Source organism: Typopeltis vanoorti, chromosome 1 (assembly GCF_054136105.1).
Source record: "Typopeltis vanoorti isolate ZY-2024b chromosome 1, IOZ_Tvanoo_1.0, whole genome shotgun sequence".
Lineage (NCBI taxonomy): Eukaryota > Metazoa > Arthropoda > Arachnida > Uropygi > Thelyphonidae > Typopeltis > Typopeltis vanoorti.
This window is the reverse complement of record NC_143549.1, coordinates 88,230,662-88,253,740: the sequence shown is the minus strand read 5'-3', so window position 1 is coordinate 88,253,740 and position 23,079 is coordinate 88,230,662. Positions and strand designations below refer to the sequence as shown.

The 23,079-nt window shown below is 37.0% G+C and overlaps 1 protein-coding gene across 5 annotated transcripts in view; it reads right to left on the bottom strand.

The window, feature by feature from the left end:
* LOC150110185 (protein fantom-like) overlaps nucleotides 1–23,079 on the bottom strand; it is a 588,918-nt gene that overhangs the window by 115,254 nt on the left and 450,585 nt on the right. For all 5 annotated transcript variants that reach the window (XR_016548253.1, XR_016548255.1, XR_016548256.1 and 2 more), the window contains exons 31-32: nucleotides 10,867–10,909; nucleotides 10,590–10,711 (exon numbers count right to left, since the gene is read on the bottom strand). Coding sequence is in view for 2 of the 5 variants with exons in the window: in XM_090391966.1 (XP_090248092.1) it covers nucleotides 10,590–10,711; nucleotides 10,867–10,909 (165 nt within the window). In the remaining 3 variants the exon portion in view is untranslated. The remainder of the gene's footprint in view (nucleotides 1–10,589; nucleotides 10,712–10,866; nucleotides 10,910–23,079) is intronic.

Sequence of the window (23,079 nt, the reverse complement as noted above, 5' to 3'; positions counted from 1 at the left end):
TCTCTCTGTGTAGAAAAATTCTAAATTTGAAGCATGTTTTGATACCAGTTGTAAAGTGTGTGAATAAAATTAGAGCAAGAGGGTTAAATAGAAGAAAATTCAGAGAATATTGTGAACTGCTAGATATGGAATATGATGATCTCATCCTTCATTGTGAGGTGCGCTGGCTTTCTAAAGGACAAGTTCTTAGTCGATTTTGGAAGCTGAAAGAAAATGTTCATAATTTTCTGGAAGGGAAGGATGAGCTGCATGAGGAAAAAGTCCTGTTGTGTGATGAGAAATGGCTATTTGACTTAGCATTTTTAGTTGATGTTACCAGCCACCTCAATGATCTAAATTTGAAACTGCAGGGCAAGAACAAATTGTTTCCTAGCTTAGTAAATGACATCAGTGCATTCAAAATGAAATTAAAACTGTTCATCTCCCAGTTAGAAAACGGGGATTTGAGTCAATTTCCATATTTAAAAGAACATAGTGAATCTGTTGAGAATAATGGCAACTTTACAGAATATACTGAGAAACCCAGATTATTGCAAGAATCCTTTAACAGTCATTTTAGCGATTTTGCCAAAGAAGAAGATTTATAAATGCATACTTGCATTTATAAATCCCTTTTCACTTATTGAATAAAAAATCTTGACGATGCCTAGTAACATACAAATGGAACTTATTGATCTCAAAACCAATTCTTTATTGAAAAAGAAATTTAATGAACTTCCATCACTCCCAGATGCTTCTGATATAATTAATTTCTGGTGATCGTTGCCCTGTGAACATTTTCCAGAACTGAGAAAATTTGCTCAGAGTTATATCTGTCGTTTTGGAACTACATACAGATGCGAACAAGCATTTTCGTCAATGAAAATGATTAAGAACAAACTACGGTTGCGACTGACTGATTCAAATTTGAAAAACTGTTTGATGCTTTCTGTAACTGATTTAACTCCAAACATTATAAGCTTAGCAAAAGCAAAGCAATTTCAAAAGTCTCAATAAAATAATTAATGTTTATCTTGTCTTTATATGAAATCCTTTTATTTAAAACTGCTAAAAGTGTCTATATTACCATACATATAATAAATCATTTTATGCATAACTGTTAAATATATCCATATTACCATATTTTAAAAGAGCTGAAAAGTGGTATAAGTTTGTATGGTGCATCTTAACTAAAAAATGAAAAAATTGATGCATGAACTATAAAAGGTTGGCCACCTCTGCTCTAAGTGATCCCTCATTAATTTCTCGAAAATCTTAACAACTACTGATGGAATACAAACTGACCAATAGTTTGACACTCCATTCTACTGCCATCATTATATAATGGCACTATCTTACCCTCCTTCTGCTTCTTGGGTACCTTTCCTGTGGCCTAACTTAATTGAAAAGACAGGTCAATGGAACTGCCAGTTCTTTAGATCATTTTCTCAAAACCCGTGGAGAACTCCCACCCAGTCTTATTGCTTTATTGCCATCCAGAGTACCAAGTATTTGAAACATACTCTCTTCTTGCACCTCTAAACATTGAACTTGCCCCATCCTCCTAATATTAAAACCTACTTCTCTAGGATAAATTACCCCAATAAAGTGCTTAGTGAAAACTTGACTATGTCCTTTGCATCTGTCATGCTACTTCCATTTTTATCCAACGTCATTCTTCCTTCTACTGGCCACATAATGAAGAATTCCTTAAGATTTTCTTTGGATCCCAGGGCCAATTTCTCATATTCCAGTTTTGCCTTCCTTACTATACCAGTCACTCTCCTGGCCTGAGTCTTATATTCTTCATGCATCTGCTCTCCACCCCTTCTCCTTATCTCTCCCTCCCCCCAACCTCTTTTTCATCTGCAGTTCCTGTTTGATATTGTTTGTCATCTGCTTTACACCAAATTTCGTTCTCTTTTTCACTCGCAGTGTATACAACTTGCAATTGCTGTTAATAAATATTCCTTTCCCAAGCACCAATGATATTTCACCCTTCCAATTTCTCCTTCTATGGAACTGCCCCAACCTGATTTCTAAGAAAATCACCTGTCTTATAATTCTACACACATTCCTTTCTCTTTGATACTCCTGCATTTCTATTCATCTTCCAAGTCAAAACCACATGATCACTTTCTCCAACTGGGGCACACATGTCATCTCAGTTATAATCAGATCTGATGCTATGACCAAATCCAAAACTCTCGAACCTCATGTTCCTTCTGCTACATGTTGCATAAGACATTTGTCCTTCAAGAATTCTAGAAATTCCATTCCCTTGTTACTATATGCAGTTTCCTATTCCCAATTTATACTGCTGTAGTTAAAATATTCCATAACAATCATTCTTTTTGCACTCACCAAGCTCAACTGCCTAAACTTCTCCTACTATTCACCCTCCACGGCTTATAGCAACACCCTACTAAATATCCAGACCAAATCTCTTGAACCTTTCTACTACATGTTGCCTAACACTTTTTTTATTTGATTTTTATAGTGCAAAGACATCAAAAGTCATACTGGGTCAGGAGACAGGTTACAGTAGTACATATGGTAAACAGTTAGTAGGACAATCACAACATTCATGTCCTTTGCCTAAGATATTTGTCTCACAAGAATTCCAAACCACAAATAATATGATGGTGCAACATGATGAGATTTCATGACAGCTGGGAAATTTTTGTTCCTTGACAAAAATAAGGTGACTGCTGTTTTTGTCAGGGTACCAGAATGAGCAGCGAAAGTTAGCTACTGAAACAGACTTGAGCTCAACCTCTAAAAGAAGAACAAACCAAGCATTAGAAGAAATGAAGATAGGAAGCATCAATATAAGGAGTATTAATGGAAAGGAAATTGCGCTTGCAGAAGAACTAGAAAAGTACCCTGTGGACATAATTGGCATCATTTGTTTCTGTGATTTATCACCATGTTTGTGACACCAAACATGGTGATAAACTTCTTGATTGGAAGGCAGTTTCAAGCAGAGTTGTGGGCAAACTTCAAAATGGGTAAATGGACAATAAATTTGTTTTTATTATTTACTTGTGCCTTTGGTTCTGCAGAAGGTTCTCCTAAGGAAGAAGTGGAGGAATTTTTCAAGTCACTAGAGAAGACAGCTAACATAAAGAAAATGGAAAAAGTGGTACTTGTTGGTGATCTAAACAGCAGAGTAGGAAGCGGATCCCACTAGGCATATATAAATGTTTTGGGAAAATTTGGAGGAAAGGGCAAGACTAATAATAATGGTAAGTACTTACTAGACTTCTGCTCAGAACATGGACTAATCATTACTAACACCACGTTCCAACATAAAGATGAGCAAAATTTCACATGGAAAGAAGACACAAGAAATAAGAAAAACTTCACTGACCATGTTATTACTGATAGTGATATCTTCATGCTAGTTATGATACAATAGTGTACAGAGGATTTGAAACTGGAAGTGACTATCACTCAGTTTTGTGTAGGATAAAACTGAATATCATATTGAAAAGTATGTAAAAAAGTTTTAAAAAGAAATTAAAGTTGAGTAGCTTTTACAGGTCAGCTATAGACTCAACATACAGCAGACCTGTAAACTGAAGAAAGAACAAAACAGTTCAAACACAAGAACCACACTTTCAAGTCACAGTGGCAAACTCTAAAGAAAACACTGAATTACTCAGCTAATGAGGCATATGGCAAAGTTGTCTGCAAGGATAGGAAAAAAGAATGGCATGGTGGCAAAAGAAGTTAAAGCAGTCCTGGAAAAGAAGAAATCATACCAAAAATACCTACAAATAAGTTGGCAGATGCCCTAAAGAATACAGAGAAAAATGTAAGAGAGCTAAGCTATATGTGAAAATAGCTAAACAAAAGTCAAGGTAAAACTTGGGTAAGAATACAGAAAGTAAATATCAGGAAGGAGGCAAAATATCCTGGAGGATATTGAAAAAGCTTAGAAAAAGTACTATAAAAAGAATCAAAGAGGTGACATGAAAACTGAAGCTAAGGATATCCTGGATGTCATCATCATCATCAAATTCCTGCCATGTACCCTCAAGGGGTGTACAGGATATGACAGTACTACATGAAAAAATTACATCATTACTAACTTCCTATCTACAATTTTCCTCCAAATCAGTCTGTTACTTGTCAAGACTCCAACATTATCAGATCTTATATTTCTATCGTCTAAGGCACTTTGTACCGTATCAATCCACCTATATCTTGGTCTTCCTCTGGGTCGTTTTCCTGCTAACCTGGCAGAGAACACTTGTTTTGCTAATCTTTCCTCTCCCATTCTATTTAAGTGACCATACCATCTGAGATTAGCTCTGCTAACGCATTCCTGGATGCTGACGATGTCAAGTTCTTTCCTAATATCCTCATTTTTAATACGATATTGCCATTGATGCCATCTGTTCACACCTCTAATCTTTCTCAGGACTCTCATATCTGCGGTCTCTAGTCTTTGGTCAAGTGTTTTATTTCTGACCCAACACTCAGATCCATAAGTTAAAACTCGTTTGAACACTGTCTTGTATACAGCTAATTTAGTGTTCTGACAAGCACTTTAATCCTGGATGTCTAGAGTAATTATTTTGAAAGACTGTCACATGAAACAAGCAGTGAAAGAACCATAGCAGAAAATTTTCAAGAGGAATGCAAACAGTACATATCAATACTTGAGGTATAAAAAGGTGTCAAAAACTTGAAATGTGAAAAAAGGTAGCTGGATACAATTATATTCAACCAGAAATGCTCAAATATGAAGATATACAAGTTTTGCAGTGGTTATACTGCATAATTCAGAGGGCCCTGGTCATAAGGTCAAATTCCAGATGATTGGAGTAGAGCTCTCAAAGTTCTCATCTATAAAAAAAGAAATAAAGCTGAATGTGAGAATTATAGAGGAATTTCTCTATTAAGTGTTCCAGGTAAGATTTATGTGAGCATACTTGAAAACAGGCTGAGAAACATTGCAGAAGAGAAACTAGGAGAAGAACAAGCTAGTTCAGGTCAAATAGAGTTGTTAGTCATTTACAACTATAAAAGTCATTTTACAACAAATAGTTGAGAATCAGGAAATATGACAAAAATCTGTATACTTAAGTTTTGCAGATCTGGAAAAGGCATATGACAAAAAATCGTGAGTTTGGCTAATTACATAGACAACTAAACTGAATAACATCTATAACAAATTTGGCATGAAAATCAGCAATAAAAAGACCAAAACTATAAAACTGAAAATAGGAACACAGAAAACTTCAGTTGCATTCTGAGTGGAGAGCAAATAGAACAAGTAAAATATTTCAGCTATTTAGGTATGGTTTTTAGTGAAAATGGCAAGTTAAATGTGGAAATAGATAAGAGAATAAGCAAAGCTGGTATGGTGGAGAGCCAGTTGAATAAATTATATGGAATAAGAGAGAAAGAAAGAGAGAGAGAGAGATCAGCCAAAACACCAAACTAGCAAAATAAAAGACAGTGTTCAAGCCAGTTTAAAGTTATGGATCTGAGAGATGGGTTAGAAACAAAGTCTTTGATCAAAGATTAGAGACCGCAGATATGAGAGTTCATAGAAAATGAAGATATTGGAAAAGAACTTGACATTGTTAGCATTCAGGAATTTGTAAACATAACTAATTTAAGGTGATATTACCACTTAAACAGAATCAGTGAGGAAAGGTTCACAAAACATGTGTTTGGTGCTAAAATGGCAAAAAAAAGAACTAGAGAAAGACTAAGGTCTAATTGGATTGATTCAGTGGGAAGTGCCTTCAAAGAATGAAATGATAGATAATGATGTCATGTTGGAGGTTTAAATGAGTACTGACAGAACTAGGAAAGGATTAAAAACTAATTTTAATGCTTTCAATATTTCATCTCAGTCATTGAGACATCTATAGGGAGTACAAACAACATTTGTAACACGCACAAAGACTTGTAACACACAATACTTAATGAAACATATGGGTGACTCTAGGTGGTGCACCCTTTATGGGTATTTGTAGGATGCAATCTGGGACCTCTGACAATTGGAAAAAATAGCCAGGTCATTAAAAAAGTGCAACATCTACACAGCTTTTAAGCCCCACAGAAACTTACTACCCTTATCCGTTCTACCAAAGATCAGCTCTCCCCTCTCTCAGTGCCTGGAGTATATAAAGTATAATGTTCCTGCAAGTTGGCTTACTTCAGACAGACAGGTGGATCAGCCACTATCCATTTAGATGAACACAAATCTTACATCTGCAATCACAACTATGATCAATCTCGACTTGCAGATCATGTTTTGGACACAACTCACAGGATCTTCAGGAAGAAAAACCACCATGCTCCACCACAGTAAATTTAAAAAAGGAAAGACTGTTTTTGGAATCTGCAGTGGCACTCAGAAATCAACCTAATCTAAACAAATAGGATGCATAAAACTTCCCAAAATTTGGGAAACTAATTATCAGAGGTCCCAGTTTACATCCTAGGTTGCTTACAAACACCCACAGTGGGCGCACAGACTAGACAGGACTTTAGAGTCAACCATGTGTTTTATTAAGTAGAGAGAGAGATGAACACAAATCTTACATCTGCAATTACAACTATGATCAATCTCGACTTGCAGATCATGTTTTGGACACAACTCACAGGATCTTCAGGAAGAAAAACCACCATGCTCCACCACAGTAAATTTAAAAAAGGAAAGACTGTTTTTGGAATCTGCAGTGGCACTCAGAAATCAACCTAATCTAAACAAATAGGATGCATAAAACTTCCCAAAATTTGGGAAACTAATTATCAGAGGTCCCAGTTTACATCCTAGGTTGCTTACAAACACCCACAGTGGGCGCACAGACTAGACAGGACTTTAGAGTCAACCATGTGTTTTATTAAGTAGAGAGAGAGAGAGAGAGAGAGAGAGTGTGTGTGTGTGTGTGTTACAACTGTTAAAGTGTTATTTGTACTCCCTGAACATATCTCAGTGACTGAGATGAAATATTGGAAGCATAAAATTAGTTTTTAATTCTTTCTTAGTGCTGTCAATACGCCATTAAACTTCCAACATGATGTCCTCCCAGCACTTAAGCCTTAGCATGGTTAGATATGATAATACTGGAGTGCTAACAAGTAATAGACTAATTTGGAAGGAAATTGTTGATAGGAGATTATTAATAATGTAAACTTAATCATGTAGTATAGTCATAGTAGTTCTGAATAATCCTTGAGGGTACATATCAGAAAATTGATGATGACGATGATGAATTCCAGAAATTCTGTTCCCTTACTACTACATGCAGTTTTCTCTTCAAAATTTATACTGCTGTAGTTAAAGTTACCCATAACAATTATTCTTTTTGCACTAAATGAGCTCAACTGCCTAAACATCTACTGCTCTTCACCCTCTATGTTCTCTTTCTTATAGCAACAACACACTAAATACCCTGTCCTTCCCACCTACACCTCATACTATATGCTTTCAAAACCATTAGTGTCGTTGGTATTCAAATCCTCCACTCTCAGAGGAGAGAACTTATTAAGCAGTACCCCACAACTGCATTTGTCCTTTCTATCCTGTATAAAAATGCTATACCCTGCTACTTCCATTTCTGTAATATATCATCTCCTGTCAATCATGTCTCAGTGATCCCAATAACCTTTGGACAGGCTGATGCTATCAGTGCCACCAATTCAGCTCCTTCATTCTGGATACTCCTGGCAATTGTATAAAGAATCATCAAAGCACTGTCACTGTTTCTAAACCTATCATTATCCTCCCTCCAGACTCCACTGGATTCAGCATTACATTATGTAATCCCTCTTCTTCTAAGTGACTATTCCTATAAGAGACAGCATCTATCCTGATAATTCTAGTTTCCCCTGCACTGATACAATGACTTGTTCAGAGAACAACATTCTCTCCAGATGCCTATATATCCTTCCTCATTCAAATGAAAGCAGTCTCTCCCATACAGTTCCTTTCTGTTCCTCACATTTCCTGAATTATCATATCTGGTCAGCACATTTGCTATCTCTTCCCCCTCTCTGTCTCTTTCTGTACAACCTTAGATCTCTCACACCACCCAATTCACACTGCCTCTCAAGTCCATCATATCCACCATCACAATCATCTGAGTCACTCTTTCACCTACTTAATTGCCATAGTTTCCTAAGGCAAAACTATCTATCATTCCTCCAGACAGACAGACATTCCTCTGGCATTTTCTCTTGTACACCACGGATCATCGAGTCACCATACTTCACATCTCTTTCCACTCTGTTTCTTTCTGGCTCACTTGCATCCCTCTCTCTCCCCCTCCCTCCCCTTCTTCTGACACTTTCTCTCCTTGTTCTCCCACTCACCCACCATCCTGTCACCTCTCCATCTCCAGTTCCTGCACTGTCTTGCCTTTCTCTCATTCCCTCTCTTTCACTGGTTCTCCTATTCTTTCCATTTCTATCATTCCCATAACTCTCTCTTTCTCTCACTCCTAATCTGATTTGCTTCACATTCGTTGTTTCCAATTTCCTAATCTCTTTCATGCTTCTCAACTTGTTCCTAATACATTTCATTTCTTCTTTCAGCATATCTCTCTCTCTCTCTCTCTCTCTCTGCAAGCTATCTACTCTCACTCGACATTCATCCTCCCAATCACCACTATCTTTCAAACCTACTATACTCCCTACTTTTATATTCTCATTCACATGCTGCTCATTTTCCTCACCCTTGATCATCACTCATTTCTTTTGGCCAGTATTCACTGTTTCTGAAGTAATGCTGCTGAGTTTCATTATGCTAATTTCTAAATCTCAATGTCCTTTCAATTTTCTACATTTTATATAGACATGCACTCCCTTGTCTCTCACCTGCCACATTTCTAACTGCTGGGATGTGTGCATGCCACAAGCACTGCATACTACAAAATCCCACAGTATGCTGTGTAGAATGTAGTCCTCAAATGCCAGTGTCTTTTCATTGAGCAAAGGACTCGCGGCTGCTGCCATTTTTCAAACACTGCAAGATTACTAACATACTAAAATATTATATTAAGTACATCATGTTGGAGGCTTAATGGATTTTTTACAACACTCAAAAAGAATTAAAATAGAATTTAATACTTCCTATATTTCGTCCTAGTCACTAGGACATCTACGGGGATTACAAAAACAGTTAATGTAACATATACACAAATAATAAACAATAATGAGCCCAACCACGGGTTGGGCTCAGTATTGTTTATTATTTGTGTGTTCGGTTGCTTACCGTCAGAGATAGCCAACAACATCAGACTTGACGTAGCTAACATCCTCGCTCATTCATTGCCACCAAAAAGTAATTTATCTTATGCCCAACGCACTGCTCTCCTGAAACTACGGAAAGAAAAAAGTATCGTCATCACTAGAGTGGATAAGGGCAATGCCACAGTCGTTCTTAACACCAGTGAATATAATTGTAAAATGAACATTATACTCCGCGATCGCGCTACTTACATCCCGCTAGAACACGACCCCACAAAAACACAAGTTAAGAAATTAAAAATCTTACTTAAAAAAGTATCTTCCTGGTCCCCCTGACGTCACGAAAAAACTTAAACCTTTCCGCTCCAGTCCCCTCTGAATTTACGGTTTACCAAAAATCCACAAACCCAATTCCCCACTCAGGCCTATAGTAGATGCCACCAATGCACCTTGCTATAGACTGTCTAAACAGCTGGCCAACTCTCTGACCCCCCCTCACCGGAAGGTCCACTTCCTTTATAAAAAACTCTATCCACTTTAAAGCCCTCACAGAAAATTTAACCTTGAATAAGACAGACATATTGGTAAGCTTTGATATCTCCTCTTTGTTTACCAATATTCTCTTAACTGACACCTTATCTCTCTTAGAAAACGTTGTTCCCCCCGACATCTTGGATCTCTTTTCCTTTGCCATTAACTCTGGGTATTTCTCTTGGAAGAACAAAATCTACAAGCAGATAGAGGGAACCACCATGGGCTCCCCCCCTCTCCCCCCCTTGCCAATTTCTATATGGAAGATTTCGAAAAACGAGCCATAGACTCAGCCCCACTCAAACCTTCTATCTGGCTAAGATATGTAGATGATGTGTTCTCTATTTGGCCTCACGGCCCAGACACGTTAGACTCCTTCCTCAGTCATCTCAATAGCCTACATCCAAGAATCCAGTTTACTATGGAAAAGGAAAAGAACAATCACAGACATCCACGCCCACGGCGGAATTCGAACCCGCAGCCTTTTAGCTGGCAAGGATATGCTATCCACTTGGCCAACTAGATGCTATTAGGAGATATCCAGTGCATACCTCGTAATGGGATGCACCACAGGAATGGAAGGATTGGACACTAGGTCAGCAGCTGTAGTTGGTTCTCTGCATTCCTTAAAAGTTATGTATAGGTCTTCTATAACAAAATGAGAACTTTACGTTCTTCTCGGTAAATTCCTTTTATTTACTGTTGCAAGAAAAATTTGTTCTTTTATGAGTTTGTAGTAAATTCTGGAAAATTTAAGCACACAAGGCTCTCAAAAAGGGAAAAAAAAGCACTATTAACAATTATTTTTATCTAATTTTTATTATGCATGCAGAAACTCATATAAGACAGAAGATACTCACTTTGGCAGGCACAGGAATGTTAGGCAAAGCAGATATATGAACATCATTGTCACTTTCTGAATGACTAGAAACACCTCCCTTTTTATCTTCCTCTGAACTAGTTTCCTTTCCATCTGATGTTTCTGAAATTTTATGAAATGGTAGAATAAAAATGACTACTTTTAGTCATTTTTACATTTCTTTAAGTAAAAGAATTGTAAACAGGATATTTATGTCACACACAAAAATTAAATTTGCCAGCTAGCAATAATAATGATAATATGAAATTACAGTTTACCATCAAAAGAAAGACTCTTTTTTTGTCCTCCACTGTCAATAACCTATAAAAATAAAATACAATTAATCATTGTCATCATTTTTTCAATCTATAAGAAATTACATGATAGTTCAAGACAACATGTCATTATTAATTTTCTATTAATAATTTTAATTCTAACCAGTATGCTATTTGTCAAGTCTAATTTGATCAGTTCTTATTCTTCTATTTTCCAAGGCATTCTTGATAACAACCCATTTAGTATACCTCTGAGTCTTTTCATACTACCTCTGCTTCACACATTTGTTTTCTAGACTACATTTAAATTACAGAAAGTCGAGCACCGTTTAGAGGAATGCAGGAAGAATAAAAAAAAGAGTTCAGCAGCAAAATGAAAAACAACAAGGTAGAGAATCAGATAAGTTACCGCATAATAATGAAAATCTGGTAAGTAAAGTTGAGTGTAAAAAAAGAATGATGTTATTTGGTATAGTTTACAACATCATGTTATCCTGGAACAAAAATAAAAAATATAACACAAGCAATTGAAAACAGAAAATAAGAGCAAAAGTGGTCATAATTCTGGTAGGTGAAAATGATTTAACCAGTGACAAATTCAATATGGGAGAGGCTATGAAAATGCTGTTGGAATAAACAAGAGTGCAGAGTGAGAAAGTAAAAATCACTAGTATATTACTTAGATATGATGGAACTGAATTAATGAAAAAGGGCTATGATGGCAAACAATTCAATGCATAGGCCGTGCAGAAGGAATGGATACGAGTTTTTGGATGTGTGGAGCAAGTTTGAGGAAAGATTGGATTTGTATAAGAGTGATGGCCTACACTTGAATGAGTTTGGCATCAGGAGTCTTGAAAAATTATTAATTGATATGAGACCTAACACTGAAAACTGAATTCTGATGGGAATTGTTATTATTATGGAAATGATTATGAAGAGAGAGAACGATTCTGTGATTGCCTGGTTTGGACACTTATCAGGCATGTGTAAAGATTATTATTTTTATAGCTATATGCATACTTTCATTTAGGATACCCGCCCCCCCTTTTTTTTTTCCTACAATGCCATTGGCTTTTTACTCAAATCTTGGGGTTACTATAGAATAATATAGGAGGAAAATTCAGACATACCTTTTTGGATGAATGCATTTGGATGAATTTGGCTGTCTCCTTATCCCAGCGATATGCATGATATGCATTCATCTGCTGTTAAGCTGTTAAAGAAAGGTTGAGAAAGGTGGGGGTAAAGCAATGTGGGGGAATTATTTCAAAAAAATCAGTTTTTAATATGTATAATATATTATAATATAATACTTGTGGGCCTTCTCCCACGAGTTCCGAAGACAACACACACTGTTGAAATGGCTCACACACTGTTACTCCCACCTCTGACCTTTTCCCATCAATCCTGCCCCAAAGTTTATTTTTTCAGATCCTTCTCTCATCTCCTCCCTCAAAGCACTCTCTACTCACCCTTAATAATAATAATATTATACATATAAAAAACCCAGGTTTTTTCAAATAATTTCCCCACATCTCCTCCTCCCCCCCTTTCTTTAACAACTTAACAGCAGATGAATGCATATCGCCAGGGTAAGGAGACAGCCAACAACATCCAAAAAGGTATGTTCGATTCCTATATTATTCTTCATATATCGGTTTTTATAACACATCAGTAATGCCCTAAGATTTGAGTAAAATGCCAATGACATTGTGAAAAAGGGGACACTCCTAAACGAAAGTAGGCCATATAGCTATAAAAATAATAGTTTACTTAGAGGAGTAACATGGGAATTTTCCCAGAAATAATACCTATGTGTAAAGATGTCTGCATAAGTAAGGAACAAGATAAGAACAGAGATCTGCAAGTTGTTAAACTGAGTCATGCAGACCACAGAGAAGAGTATACAAAAGAGCATGCAAGTAACTTATTATGTCTGTACACGAATGCAAGGGGTATCAAAAACAAAGGAGTAGAGTTTGTTGACTTGGTCAATATGTCAGAACCTCAGATTGTAGACATTAGTGAGACCTAGCTATCAGAATCAGATATACTAACTGGTATCGAGTGAAAGGGTAAAGAATTTAGGAAGGACAGACAGGAGAGAAGAAGAGGAGGGGTGTTGCTGTTAATGATATCGGATGAATTGAAAATCCAGTTAGCGTTGAGACCTATACTAGTAATGGTTTTTCATGTGGCATTGAGTTTGAAGTCATCTAGTGTGAGGTGGAGTGCAACATCAAATATATAGTGGGGTGTTGTTAGAGATCTGGTGGATTGGTTGTTGCTAGTGATGAAGAAATGCCTCACCAAATAAATACAATGGGCAGGAAATCATAATGTGAGACTTTAATTATCCAAGCACTGATTTGGGTAGCAGTAAAATCTCATGAGAAAATTAAAACTGAATTTATTGAGCTGTTATAAGACAACTTCTTCAAGCAGCATGTGATAGAAAGAACTCGAGGTCAAAGAGTGTTAGATTTGATTATAATATCAGAGGGTGTTTCAGTTGAAGACATAACTATTCTGCCTCCAGTTGGTGAGAGCGATCCTGAGATAATCACTTGGGAAGTGTCTAAGTTTATGAATGTTCCATTCAGAAAAGGTTACATGCTGAACTACAGAGCAGGAAATTATAACCACCTGAGGGGTATGACGAGTTTTGCACCATGGTATCAGTTGTTGAATGGGAAGAATATCGACAGTATGTGAGGAGTATTTAAAAAATACTTAAATAATACAATATCAGAATGTGTCTCTAGAGTTTGAAGAAGAAATAGAGTAGGAGTGAAACAGATGTGTAATCTAATTAAGCAAGAGAGAGATTCATAAAAAAAAAAGGCGATATGGAAAGAATACCATGTGCATGCCTGGAATGTGCAACAACGAACTCACTGCTACCTCTTAATTGTACGAGGTAACACGTATATGAGGAGAAAGTGCTAGAGTTGTTGTTGTACAAACTGAATAAGAATTCTGCAATAGGAACTGATGAGATATCAGCATAGATGCTAAAAGAGTGCTCAGCTAAACTGTCTATTCCTTTGACCAGGCTATATAATTTGAGTCTCAAAACATGGAAGATTCCAGAGGAGTGGAAAGAATGTATGGCAATCCCCTTGCACAAGGGTAGTGCAAAGACTGATATATCCCACTATCGACCAATCAGTATCTCAGGAGTGATGGTGGTGAAGATTTTGGAAAAGTTGGTTAGGGCTTGCATTCAGTAATGGGTTGACAGACTTTGCAATGAACAGCATGGGTTTAGTAAGGGATAATCATGTTTTAGCAACTTATTCACATTCTATAATAATGTTACCACTGAGTTCGAAAAGTGGAATGGATAGGCCATGATACTTTTGGATTTTGTTAAGTTATTTGACAGAATACAGCATGAAAGACTGTTGCATAAATTGGAGAATATGGAATTGGATTATAAACTATTGGCATGAATAAGAGGATGGTTGACTGACAGATATCAAACAGTTGTATATGGGAGAAAGAGTCTGCAAGATTCAAGGTAACCAGTGGTGAGCCTCAAGGATAAGTCCTTGGTCCACTGTTATTCAATCTGTACATTAATGACATTGGGAAGGATTTTACATACAACATACAGCTACCTGCTGGTGATGCAAAGATAGGTAGGATGATCAGGAGTGCTGCTGATATGCAGTACTTGCAGAATGATTTGAATAGGTTGGAAATGTGGGTTGTCAGTTCAATGTTAATAAATGTATGGTCCTGCACTTTGGTGTGATGAGATATCCAATGTCATATTACAGTAGTTCCCCCCCCCCCTTATCTGCAGTGGATACATTCCAAGAACCTCACAGATAACTGAAACTGTGGATAGTACCAAACCCTATATATACTATGTTTTTCTTATACATACATACGATAAAGTTTAATTTATAAATCAGGCACAGTAAGAGATTAACACCAATAACTAATAATAAAATAGAACAATTATAACAACATACTGTAATAAAAGTTATCTGAATGTGAATGGAATCTTAGCAACCTCAGCATACGTTCTTTTATTATTTATTTATTATTTTATGAAGTCGAGAATTTTCACCTTTTTCACTTAAAAGGAAGCACTTTATAGATTCTCTTTGGCATATCCAAAATTGCCAGTATCACCACTCTTGCACTTTGGGGCCATTATTAAGTAAAATAAGGGTTACTTGAACACAAGTACTGCAATACCGCAACAGTCGATTTGATAACTGAGAACTACTCAGAATGGTGTGCAGTTTAAAACTTAGGAATTGTCTATTACTAAAAGAAAGAGCCATATGGCTTCATTTCAGTGATGTAAAATTACATAGGCAAAGTGGATATTAAATCCAACATATTTCAAAGTCGAATGTTTACAGAATCTATGAAAGTTTTGTAAGTTGACCTGAGAGCTTACGAGAATACAATCCTCAGCATCCCCATCAGAAACATCCATGCCTGCAGTGGGATTCGAACCTTTGACGTTGTTTGGAAAGTGGGTACGCTAACCACTCAGCAAACCAGGCCGGATAAGGCCTTGATAAGACCTCACTTGGACGACTGTGTGCAGGTCTGGTCTCATGGTGATTCTGATACAGTGGAAAGAGTGCAAAGGAGAGTGTCAAAAATGATATCAGGATTGTGATTGACAGACTGAGAATTTGTAGGCTGCAGACACTAGCAAAAAAAAAAAAAAAAAAAAAAAAAAAAAGACGGGTGATTTGATCGAGATTTATCAATTTCTGAAAACACTATGCAGAATTTCAATAAATAGAATTTTTCATTTTATGCAGGGGTGGGGAAAGGATGCGAGGGCATCCTTGAAAGTCGAGAATGAATGTTCTCAAGAAGAGGTTGTGAGCTAGATTTTTCTCTCATAGACTGGTGTGTGATTGGAATGGATTGTCGGTGGGTGTTGCGAGCGTAAGTAACATGAATGAATTTAAGAACAGGTATGACAGCTAGTGCGAACAGTATGGTCCCTCGATGAGTTTCTGACTCTGTGGAGATGACAGCTCCGGGGAGTGAGGATAGTAATAATAATATCTTTCTTAATAATAATAATAACATATAATCATAGATTTGCTCTTCTTTACATATTGTGGAGGAACTGCAGCTGTGACTCCTTGGCAGTTTGATATAGTGAATGATTTGTTAAACTGGTGGTGCTTGTTATAGTAACTTGTTATAGGTTCTTTTTCTAATATCTCACTTCTGAATATGGTTCAAGTAATTTTTCTAACCACTCTTGTCTGTAGTCTCAGTTGTGATCAACTATTTTCTAATCTAATGTTCATATTCAAAATGTGTTTTGGTTATTTAGGCTTAATTAACCTATTGTATAAATTGACTACTGGGAATATAGCTGATGTTTTCCACATTCTTGTGTATTTCAAGAGACCAGAAGTTTCATATCGCTTTAATATTGTAGTGTGCCGAGATTATAAATAACATACAGATAATGTAAGGTACCTCCTTCCTTATATCTGGATTAATTGAATTAATAACAGGCAGAAGATGGTATATTAATCAGGGGCGAATTCTCCATGCTTGCTATGCTTACTGCATAAGCTCATTAATTGAGAAAGAAGTAATATTTATTTGTTAATAAATGCATGCATTAATAAGCATTCCATTTAGGCTTTTATTTTTGTAGACAGAAGACGTCTTAAGCTTGTGCAGCAATAATTGAGCTTTGTGTTGTATATCGAAAGCTGATGCTTGCTTGGCTAGTCAAAGCTACCTTGGCTTGCCCAGTTGTAAGAGCTCTTCCAGGTCTTCACTGCAGCACTCTGATTTCATGCGCACTGGCTTTCCACTCCCTTCATGTCATCTTAAACACAAGGCCATACGCAGTCAAAGCAGCTCTAGTCAGTAAGCTTCAGTCAGTCTTTACAAGTGTACGTGTTGCTTGGGAAAATTAAGTTACAACCAACTTTTTATGACAATGTTATTGACCAGTTCATAAAGAACCGTAGGGTAGAATTTGTATTCAGGTAGCTAAAAATGATAGAATATCATTTGTAAAATAAATGATGTATTTGTATGATTAAATGTACATAAATTTCTAAATATATAGTTTTAAATGGTCAGTAATTCATTATTCTGCTAATCAGACTTCAATCACACCTCTCACTCCCTGAATGATAACAAGAGCAAGTGAATTTCAAGACCAGAATTCACCCCTGATATTAATAATGTATCATCTTCCAGTATATACAGGGTGTTCGGGATAAATTTGACATATTTATAATTAATTATATTTTTCCGTAAGTTACATGTATTAACACACACTTCTCTTCATTTAAAAGTTTGGACCCTTCTTCATTCATATACAAGATGTCAGAAAGGATGGATAGCTGGAACCCACCTGAATCATGGAAGAGAATAACTTGTATCATGATGATTCGTGCCCGCCATCAAAATAAGGATATTACGACTGCTGCCCAATGCTCCCTGAATACAGTAAAAACAATCAGGCATGAACTAGAGACTTGCAATGGTGACTACGAGGATGTAGCAAGAAGAAAGATCCCTAGCAGACGATCTGATTGCGTTCGTACAGCAGAATTCCTTGCAAATCTGCAGGAACAGGTGTTGAAGAACCCTGGCATTGGAATTCGGGCTTTGTTCGTGGAGTTGCTAACCGTAGTCAAGCCCTGGATAACAAGGGTAGCCAATGGTAGGCCGTATGTATGGCAGCAGGATTCGGCCCCTTGCCACACCTCTGGGAAAAGTCAAAAATGGTTGTCTGAAAATTTCTACGACTTCACCAGTCCAAATGTTTGGCCTCCAAACTCCCCAGACCTTAACCCCATGGATTATTTTGTATGGGGCGCAGTTGAAAAAGACACCAATCGCAATTCCAGTAATACAAAAGCCCAGTTAATGGATAAAATTAAAACAGTTTTTGCGGCCCTTCCCAGGGAGACTGTAGCATCAGCTTGTTCGAGGTTCCGAAGCAGAATTGAAGCTGTGATCGATGCTAATGGTGGTTATTTTGAGTAAATCTTGTTGATAGTATTGTAATTAACTCTGCCTGTAATGTTTTTTTGTCAATTCATTAAATTTAATAGATACAAAGAAGATTTTCTTTTTCCTTACGAAACTGTCAAATTTATCCCGAACACCCTGTATACGCTTCAATTCTAACTGTTATTTTTCAACATAAATAAAAGCCATGCATTACTAATAAGTAGAAGGTTCTGTTCATCACAGATATTTAGTGTTCAAAAATGTGTACAAATTCACATGAAGAGAAGATGCAACAGAAAAAAAACAAAAGTCTCATTGACTATGTTATTGTTGATAGCAATGCTTTCCAACTAGTTCGGGACACATGAGCACAGAAGATTTGAAATTGGAAATCATCACAATTTAGTACTGAGCTGTAAAAAACTGAATTTCATATTGAAGAAGTAAAGTGCCTAAGAATGTTTTAATACAAATCAAAGTTGAGCAGCTTTTGGAGATGAACTGTAGACTCAAATATGCAAATGTTATTCCAGAAAGAATGAAAGAGATTAAATACAAGAACCCAACACTGGAGATTCAGTGGCAAATCCTGTCTGCGCAGTTAGCCTAGTGGCTTAGTGCTTCACAACTGTATGACTGGGAAGGAGTGTCCCAGGTTCGATTCCCATCGAAGACGTGAGGAATTTGAGGATCTTCCTCAGCCATAGCCAAGTTAGCCAGTCTTGGGTGTAAGCAGTAGGGTTTTTTCTGCCAATTTATCTGGCATTTATCATCCCGCAAGCAGGCAAACTGGCCCTGTGAACACACACACGGATCTACAGCCATAAATACTTAACCCCCCCTCATGAGGGGGCTCAACTCATCCCAATAAGGACAGGGAAGAAAAAGGGAGGAAATTCCATATGAATAAATAAATAAAATAAGTGACAAATCCTAAAGGAAACACTGATTTAGCCAGAAAGGAATGTTGTGAGGTTGACTGCAAGGATTGAAAAATTGAAACTCCATGTTGGAGTCAGGAAGTTAAAGATGCAGTAAAGGAAAAAGAAGAAAGCATATCACAAGTTCCTAGCAAGTAAGTCAGCTTGTGCTTTGATAGAATACAGAGAAAAATGTAAGACAGCAAAGCACTGTGTAAAACTAGCTAAATGGTGATTTACTTTCTTACCAAAATCATAGAAAGACTTTGATGAAAACATAGAAAATAAATATCAGAAAAGTAGCAAAATATTTTAGAGACTATTAAAAAAGATCAGAAATGGAGGGAAGAGTACTACAAAAGGAATCAAATATGATTAGTTGACATGAAAACTGAAGAAAATGATATTCCAGATTCCTGGAGTGAAAGACTGCTACATGAAACAAGGTACTGTGATGGTAGTAAAACGCTCAACCAGAACGAAATCAGGAATACAAATAAAAATGCACCTATTTTCTACTCTAATCCTCCTTGAAGTAGAAAAAGCCACCAAAAACCTGAAATGTGGAAAGGCAACTGGAGTAGATGATATTTGATTAGAAATGCTCAAATATGGAGTCATAATGCCACTGTAGTGGCTACATTTCATAATTCAAAAGGCCTAGTTAGGATGGAATTCCAAAGGATTAGAATAACTCTCTCATAGTTACCCACTATAAAAAAAGGGGGAAAAAAACTGAATGTGAGAATTACAAAGGAATTTCCCTACTGAGTTCTTAGTAAGATTTATAAAAGTACACAGTCTTGCCATAAATACTGTTACAACTTCTGCACACACACACCCTGCACTGCCCACAGAATAGCATGAGTCTATTTCCAATAGTGGTGCTGTGCACAAAATTTGCATGTTTATCAGTAGAGTTATCTAGCTGAATGGGTTAACATGCAGTGGGGAGATTATGAGAACTGGGTAGCTGAAAAACCACTTCACACAGATGGAATGCAGCCAACTGTTATTTTCAACATGCTAAAAACACTCAGATCAGTAGGACGTTTATGTATTGAACTATTAACCATTATAAGGATACAGAACTATTAACTGTTATAATGATACAGAACTATTAACTGTTATAATGATACAGAAGACATTGCAACTCAACATATCATGTTGTGTTAGGATGCAACAGCTTGTGAAAGCTCCACCATAATCCTGTGAGAAGGCAGAAAGTGATGTTGCGAGAGATGAATGTTTCACAAAGAATGATGTCACATGTACTAACCGATGACCTGGGGTAAGAGCCTATCATTGTTCTACTGAACACTTCCTAACAGCACAACTTATGCAGCAGAGGGAAATAAAATCAAAGACACTTCGCTGGGCAATACACAAACAACAGACACAGATATCCTCTTCATGGATGAAAAGATTTCAGCTGAAGAAGCATTTAACCACCAAAACAACCAGGTATATGCCACAAATGGTCGCACAGCATGTGCCATACCATCCAGAATTCAGAGAGGTCATCATTCCACGTTGGTGATGGTTTGGTGGCATGTGACATGTCGGGGGGGAGGGTATCCAAGTTGCATTACTTCAAGAAAGGGATCAAAACCTCTGAGGCTATATAGTGGCTAAACCATGCTGGAACTTGTGATATAGCCCTTGAAAAACACCTTGCTTCACAGGAGGCAGTGGACACCTTCCAAGAGGAGTCAGCTCCTGCACACAAGGCAAGGACCATACAACAGTAGTTGAAGGTGAATGTGTCCAATCACATATCACCAACTGAATGGCGACCCGGAAGCTTGTCCGAATCTGTTGGACTACAAATTGGACTCAATTGCATGCAAGACCCCCCCCCCCCCCTTCAGCATCGCCAGCTTCAGATGTGTGTGAAGGCACACAATCCCAAAGTCTGTGAGGCCACATATTGATGGTGGCATGCACAACATCCAATGGAAACACTCCCACTGCTTGGTCCAAAAGTGGAATATTTTGGACATTGAGTGCTGCTATATGCATGTTATACATGTGGTTTGTATGTGCTGAAAGCTGTAAATGATTTAGTGATAGATTAAAGGTTTATGTGGTGTTCAAGTTGTAACAGTGTTTATGGCAAGACTAGGTACACTTGAGAAACTGCTAAGAAAAGCAGAAGGGAAACTTGGAAAGGAATATGATGGATTTAAGAGAAACAGAGGTTGTCAAGATGAAAATTTCACTTTAAGACATATAATTGAGAAATCATGGAATATAACAAGGATCTGTATTTAAGTCATCATCTATATGGATCTCATTGTGAAGGAAAGGGCATATAGGCCTGATATCAAAACTGGAGATGTTAACCTCAGCTTTTTAATTTATGCCGATGATGCTGTTCTAAATAAATCCAGTACAAGACTGCATGACTCCCTGACTAAACTAAATAACTGCTGTAAAAAATTAGGTATGAAAATCAGCGATAAAAAAAAGGACAGAGACATTGAAAACATTAACTGAATTCTGAATGGAAAGCCCCCAAACAAGTAAAACATTTTAGCTATTTAGGCACAATTTGTAGTAGATTTAAAAAAATTTTAAATTAAACATGGAAATAGACAGCAAAATTAGCAAAGCTGGTGTGATGTGAAGTCAAATGAATAAATGTATAGGGAATAAAAGAAAAATTTGTCAAAATGCTAAACTACTTCTACAGTGTTTAAACCAATTGTAACTTATGGATCTGAGAGCTGCATTAGAAATAAAGCAGTTGATCAAAGACCAGAGACAACTGATATGAAAGTTCCAAGAAAAATTAGGGAGAATGAACAGATGGAAATAATGGCAATATTAAAAATGAAGTTCTTTCCTAATATCTTCATTTTTAATATTGCCATTAAAAAAAATGGATACTGTTAGCATTCAGGAATGTATTAGCAGAGCTATTCCCAGGTGGTATGGCCACTTAATTAAATAGAATGGTTAATGAAACTGGTGCTTGATGCCAAGATGGCATCAAACAGATCTAGAGAAAAACTAAGATCTAGGTGGATTGATAGAGGAAAAAGTGCCATAGAAGAGAGAAATATAGGAGAAATATAAGATCTGATAATATTAGATACTATTAGAGTCTTCATAGATAACAGAATTTGGAGAAAGAATGTCGATAGAAAGTTAGTAATGATGTAACTTTTTCATGTAGTACTATGATAATATCCTCATGTTGGAGACTTAATGGATTATATATAGCACTCAGAAAGGATTAAAAACAGAATTTAATTCTTCCTATATTTCTTCTCAGTCAATGAGACATCTTCAGGGATTACAAAAAAACTAATCTAACAAAAACAAATAACAAACAATACTAAGCCCAACCACATGGGTGACACTAAAGTCCTTTCTAGGTGGAGCGCCCTCTAAGGGCAGTTGTAGGTGGCCTGGAATGTAAAGTGGGACCTCTGGTGATAAGCGTTTCCCAAATCTTAGGAAGCTTAATGCAACCATATTTGTTAAGATTTGGCTGATTCCTGAGAGCTGCTGCTGATTCTAAGAATAGTCTTTCTCTTTTGAATTTGCTGTGGTAGAGCATGGTGGTTTTTTCCCATGAGATCCTGTGGGTTGTATCCAAGACATGGTCAACCAGGCCTGACTGACCATAGTCGTGGTTGCAGATGTATGACTTATGTTCCTCCAGGCGGATAGTAGCTGATCTGCCTGTCTGTCCAAAGCACGCCACTTTACAGGAACAGGGTACTTTATAGACTCCAGGCACTGAGAGATTAGGGAGCTGTTCTTTTGTAGAGCAGATAAGGATAGCAAGTTTGCAGTGGGGCTTAAATGCTGTGTGTAGGTTGTACTTTTTTAAAATCTTGGCTATTTTTTAAGATGTGCCACGGATGTAAGGTACGGTGATGGCATTTCTAAACTCTTTTTGAAGAGAAGACCGGGAATGGGGAGAACCTGATTATTTTTTTTTAATGCTGTGATCGCTGTAGCCATTGGAGAGGAAAGTGTTGTGTATGTGGTCAAGCTCAATTGTAAGGGCGGTTCCACTGGAACAAAGATTGTGGGCTCTCTTGGTAAGAGTTTTAATAATGCCATATTGTTGAGCAGGGTGGTGGAGGGAGCATTTGTGGATATATCTGCCTATGTGCATGGGTTTTCTATATACCGTGAAGGAAAGTGTACCATTGGGAAGGCATGTAACTAAGGTGTCTAGGAAGGGTAAGCAATTGTTCTTTTCCTTTTCCATAGTGAACTGGATTCTTGGATGTAGGCTGTTTAGGTGACTGAGGAAGGCATCTAATGTGTCTAGTCCATGAGGCCAAATAGAGAA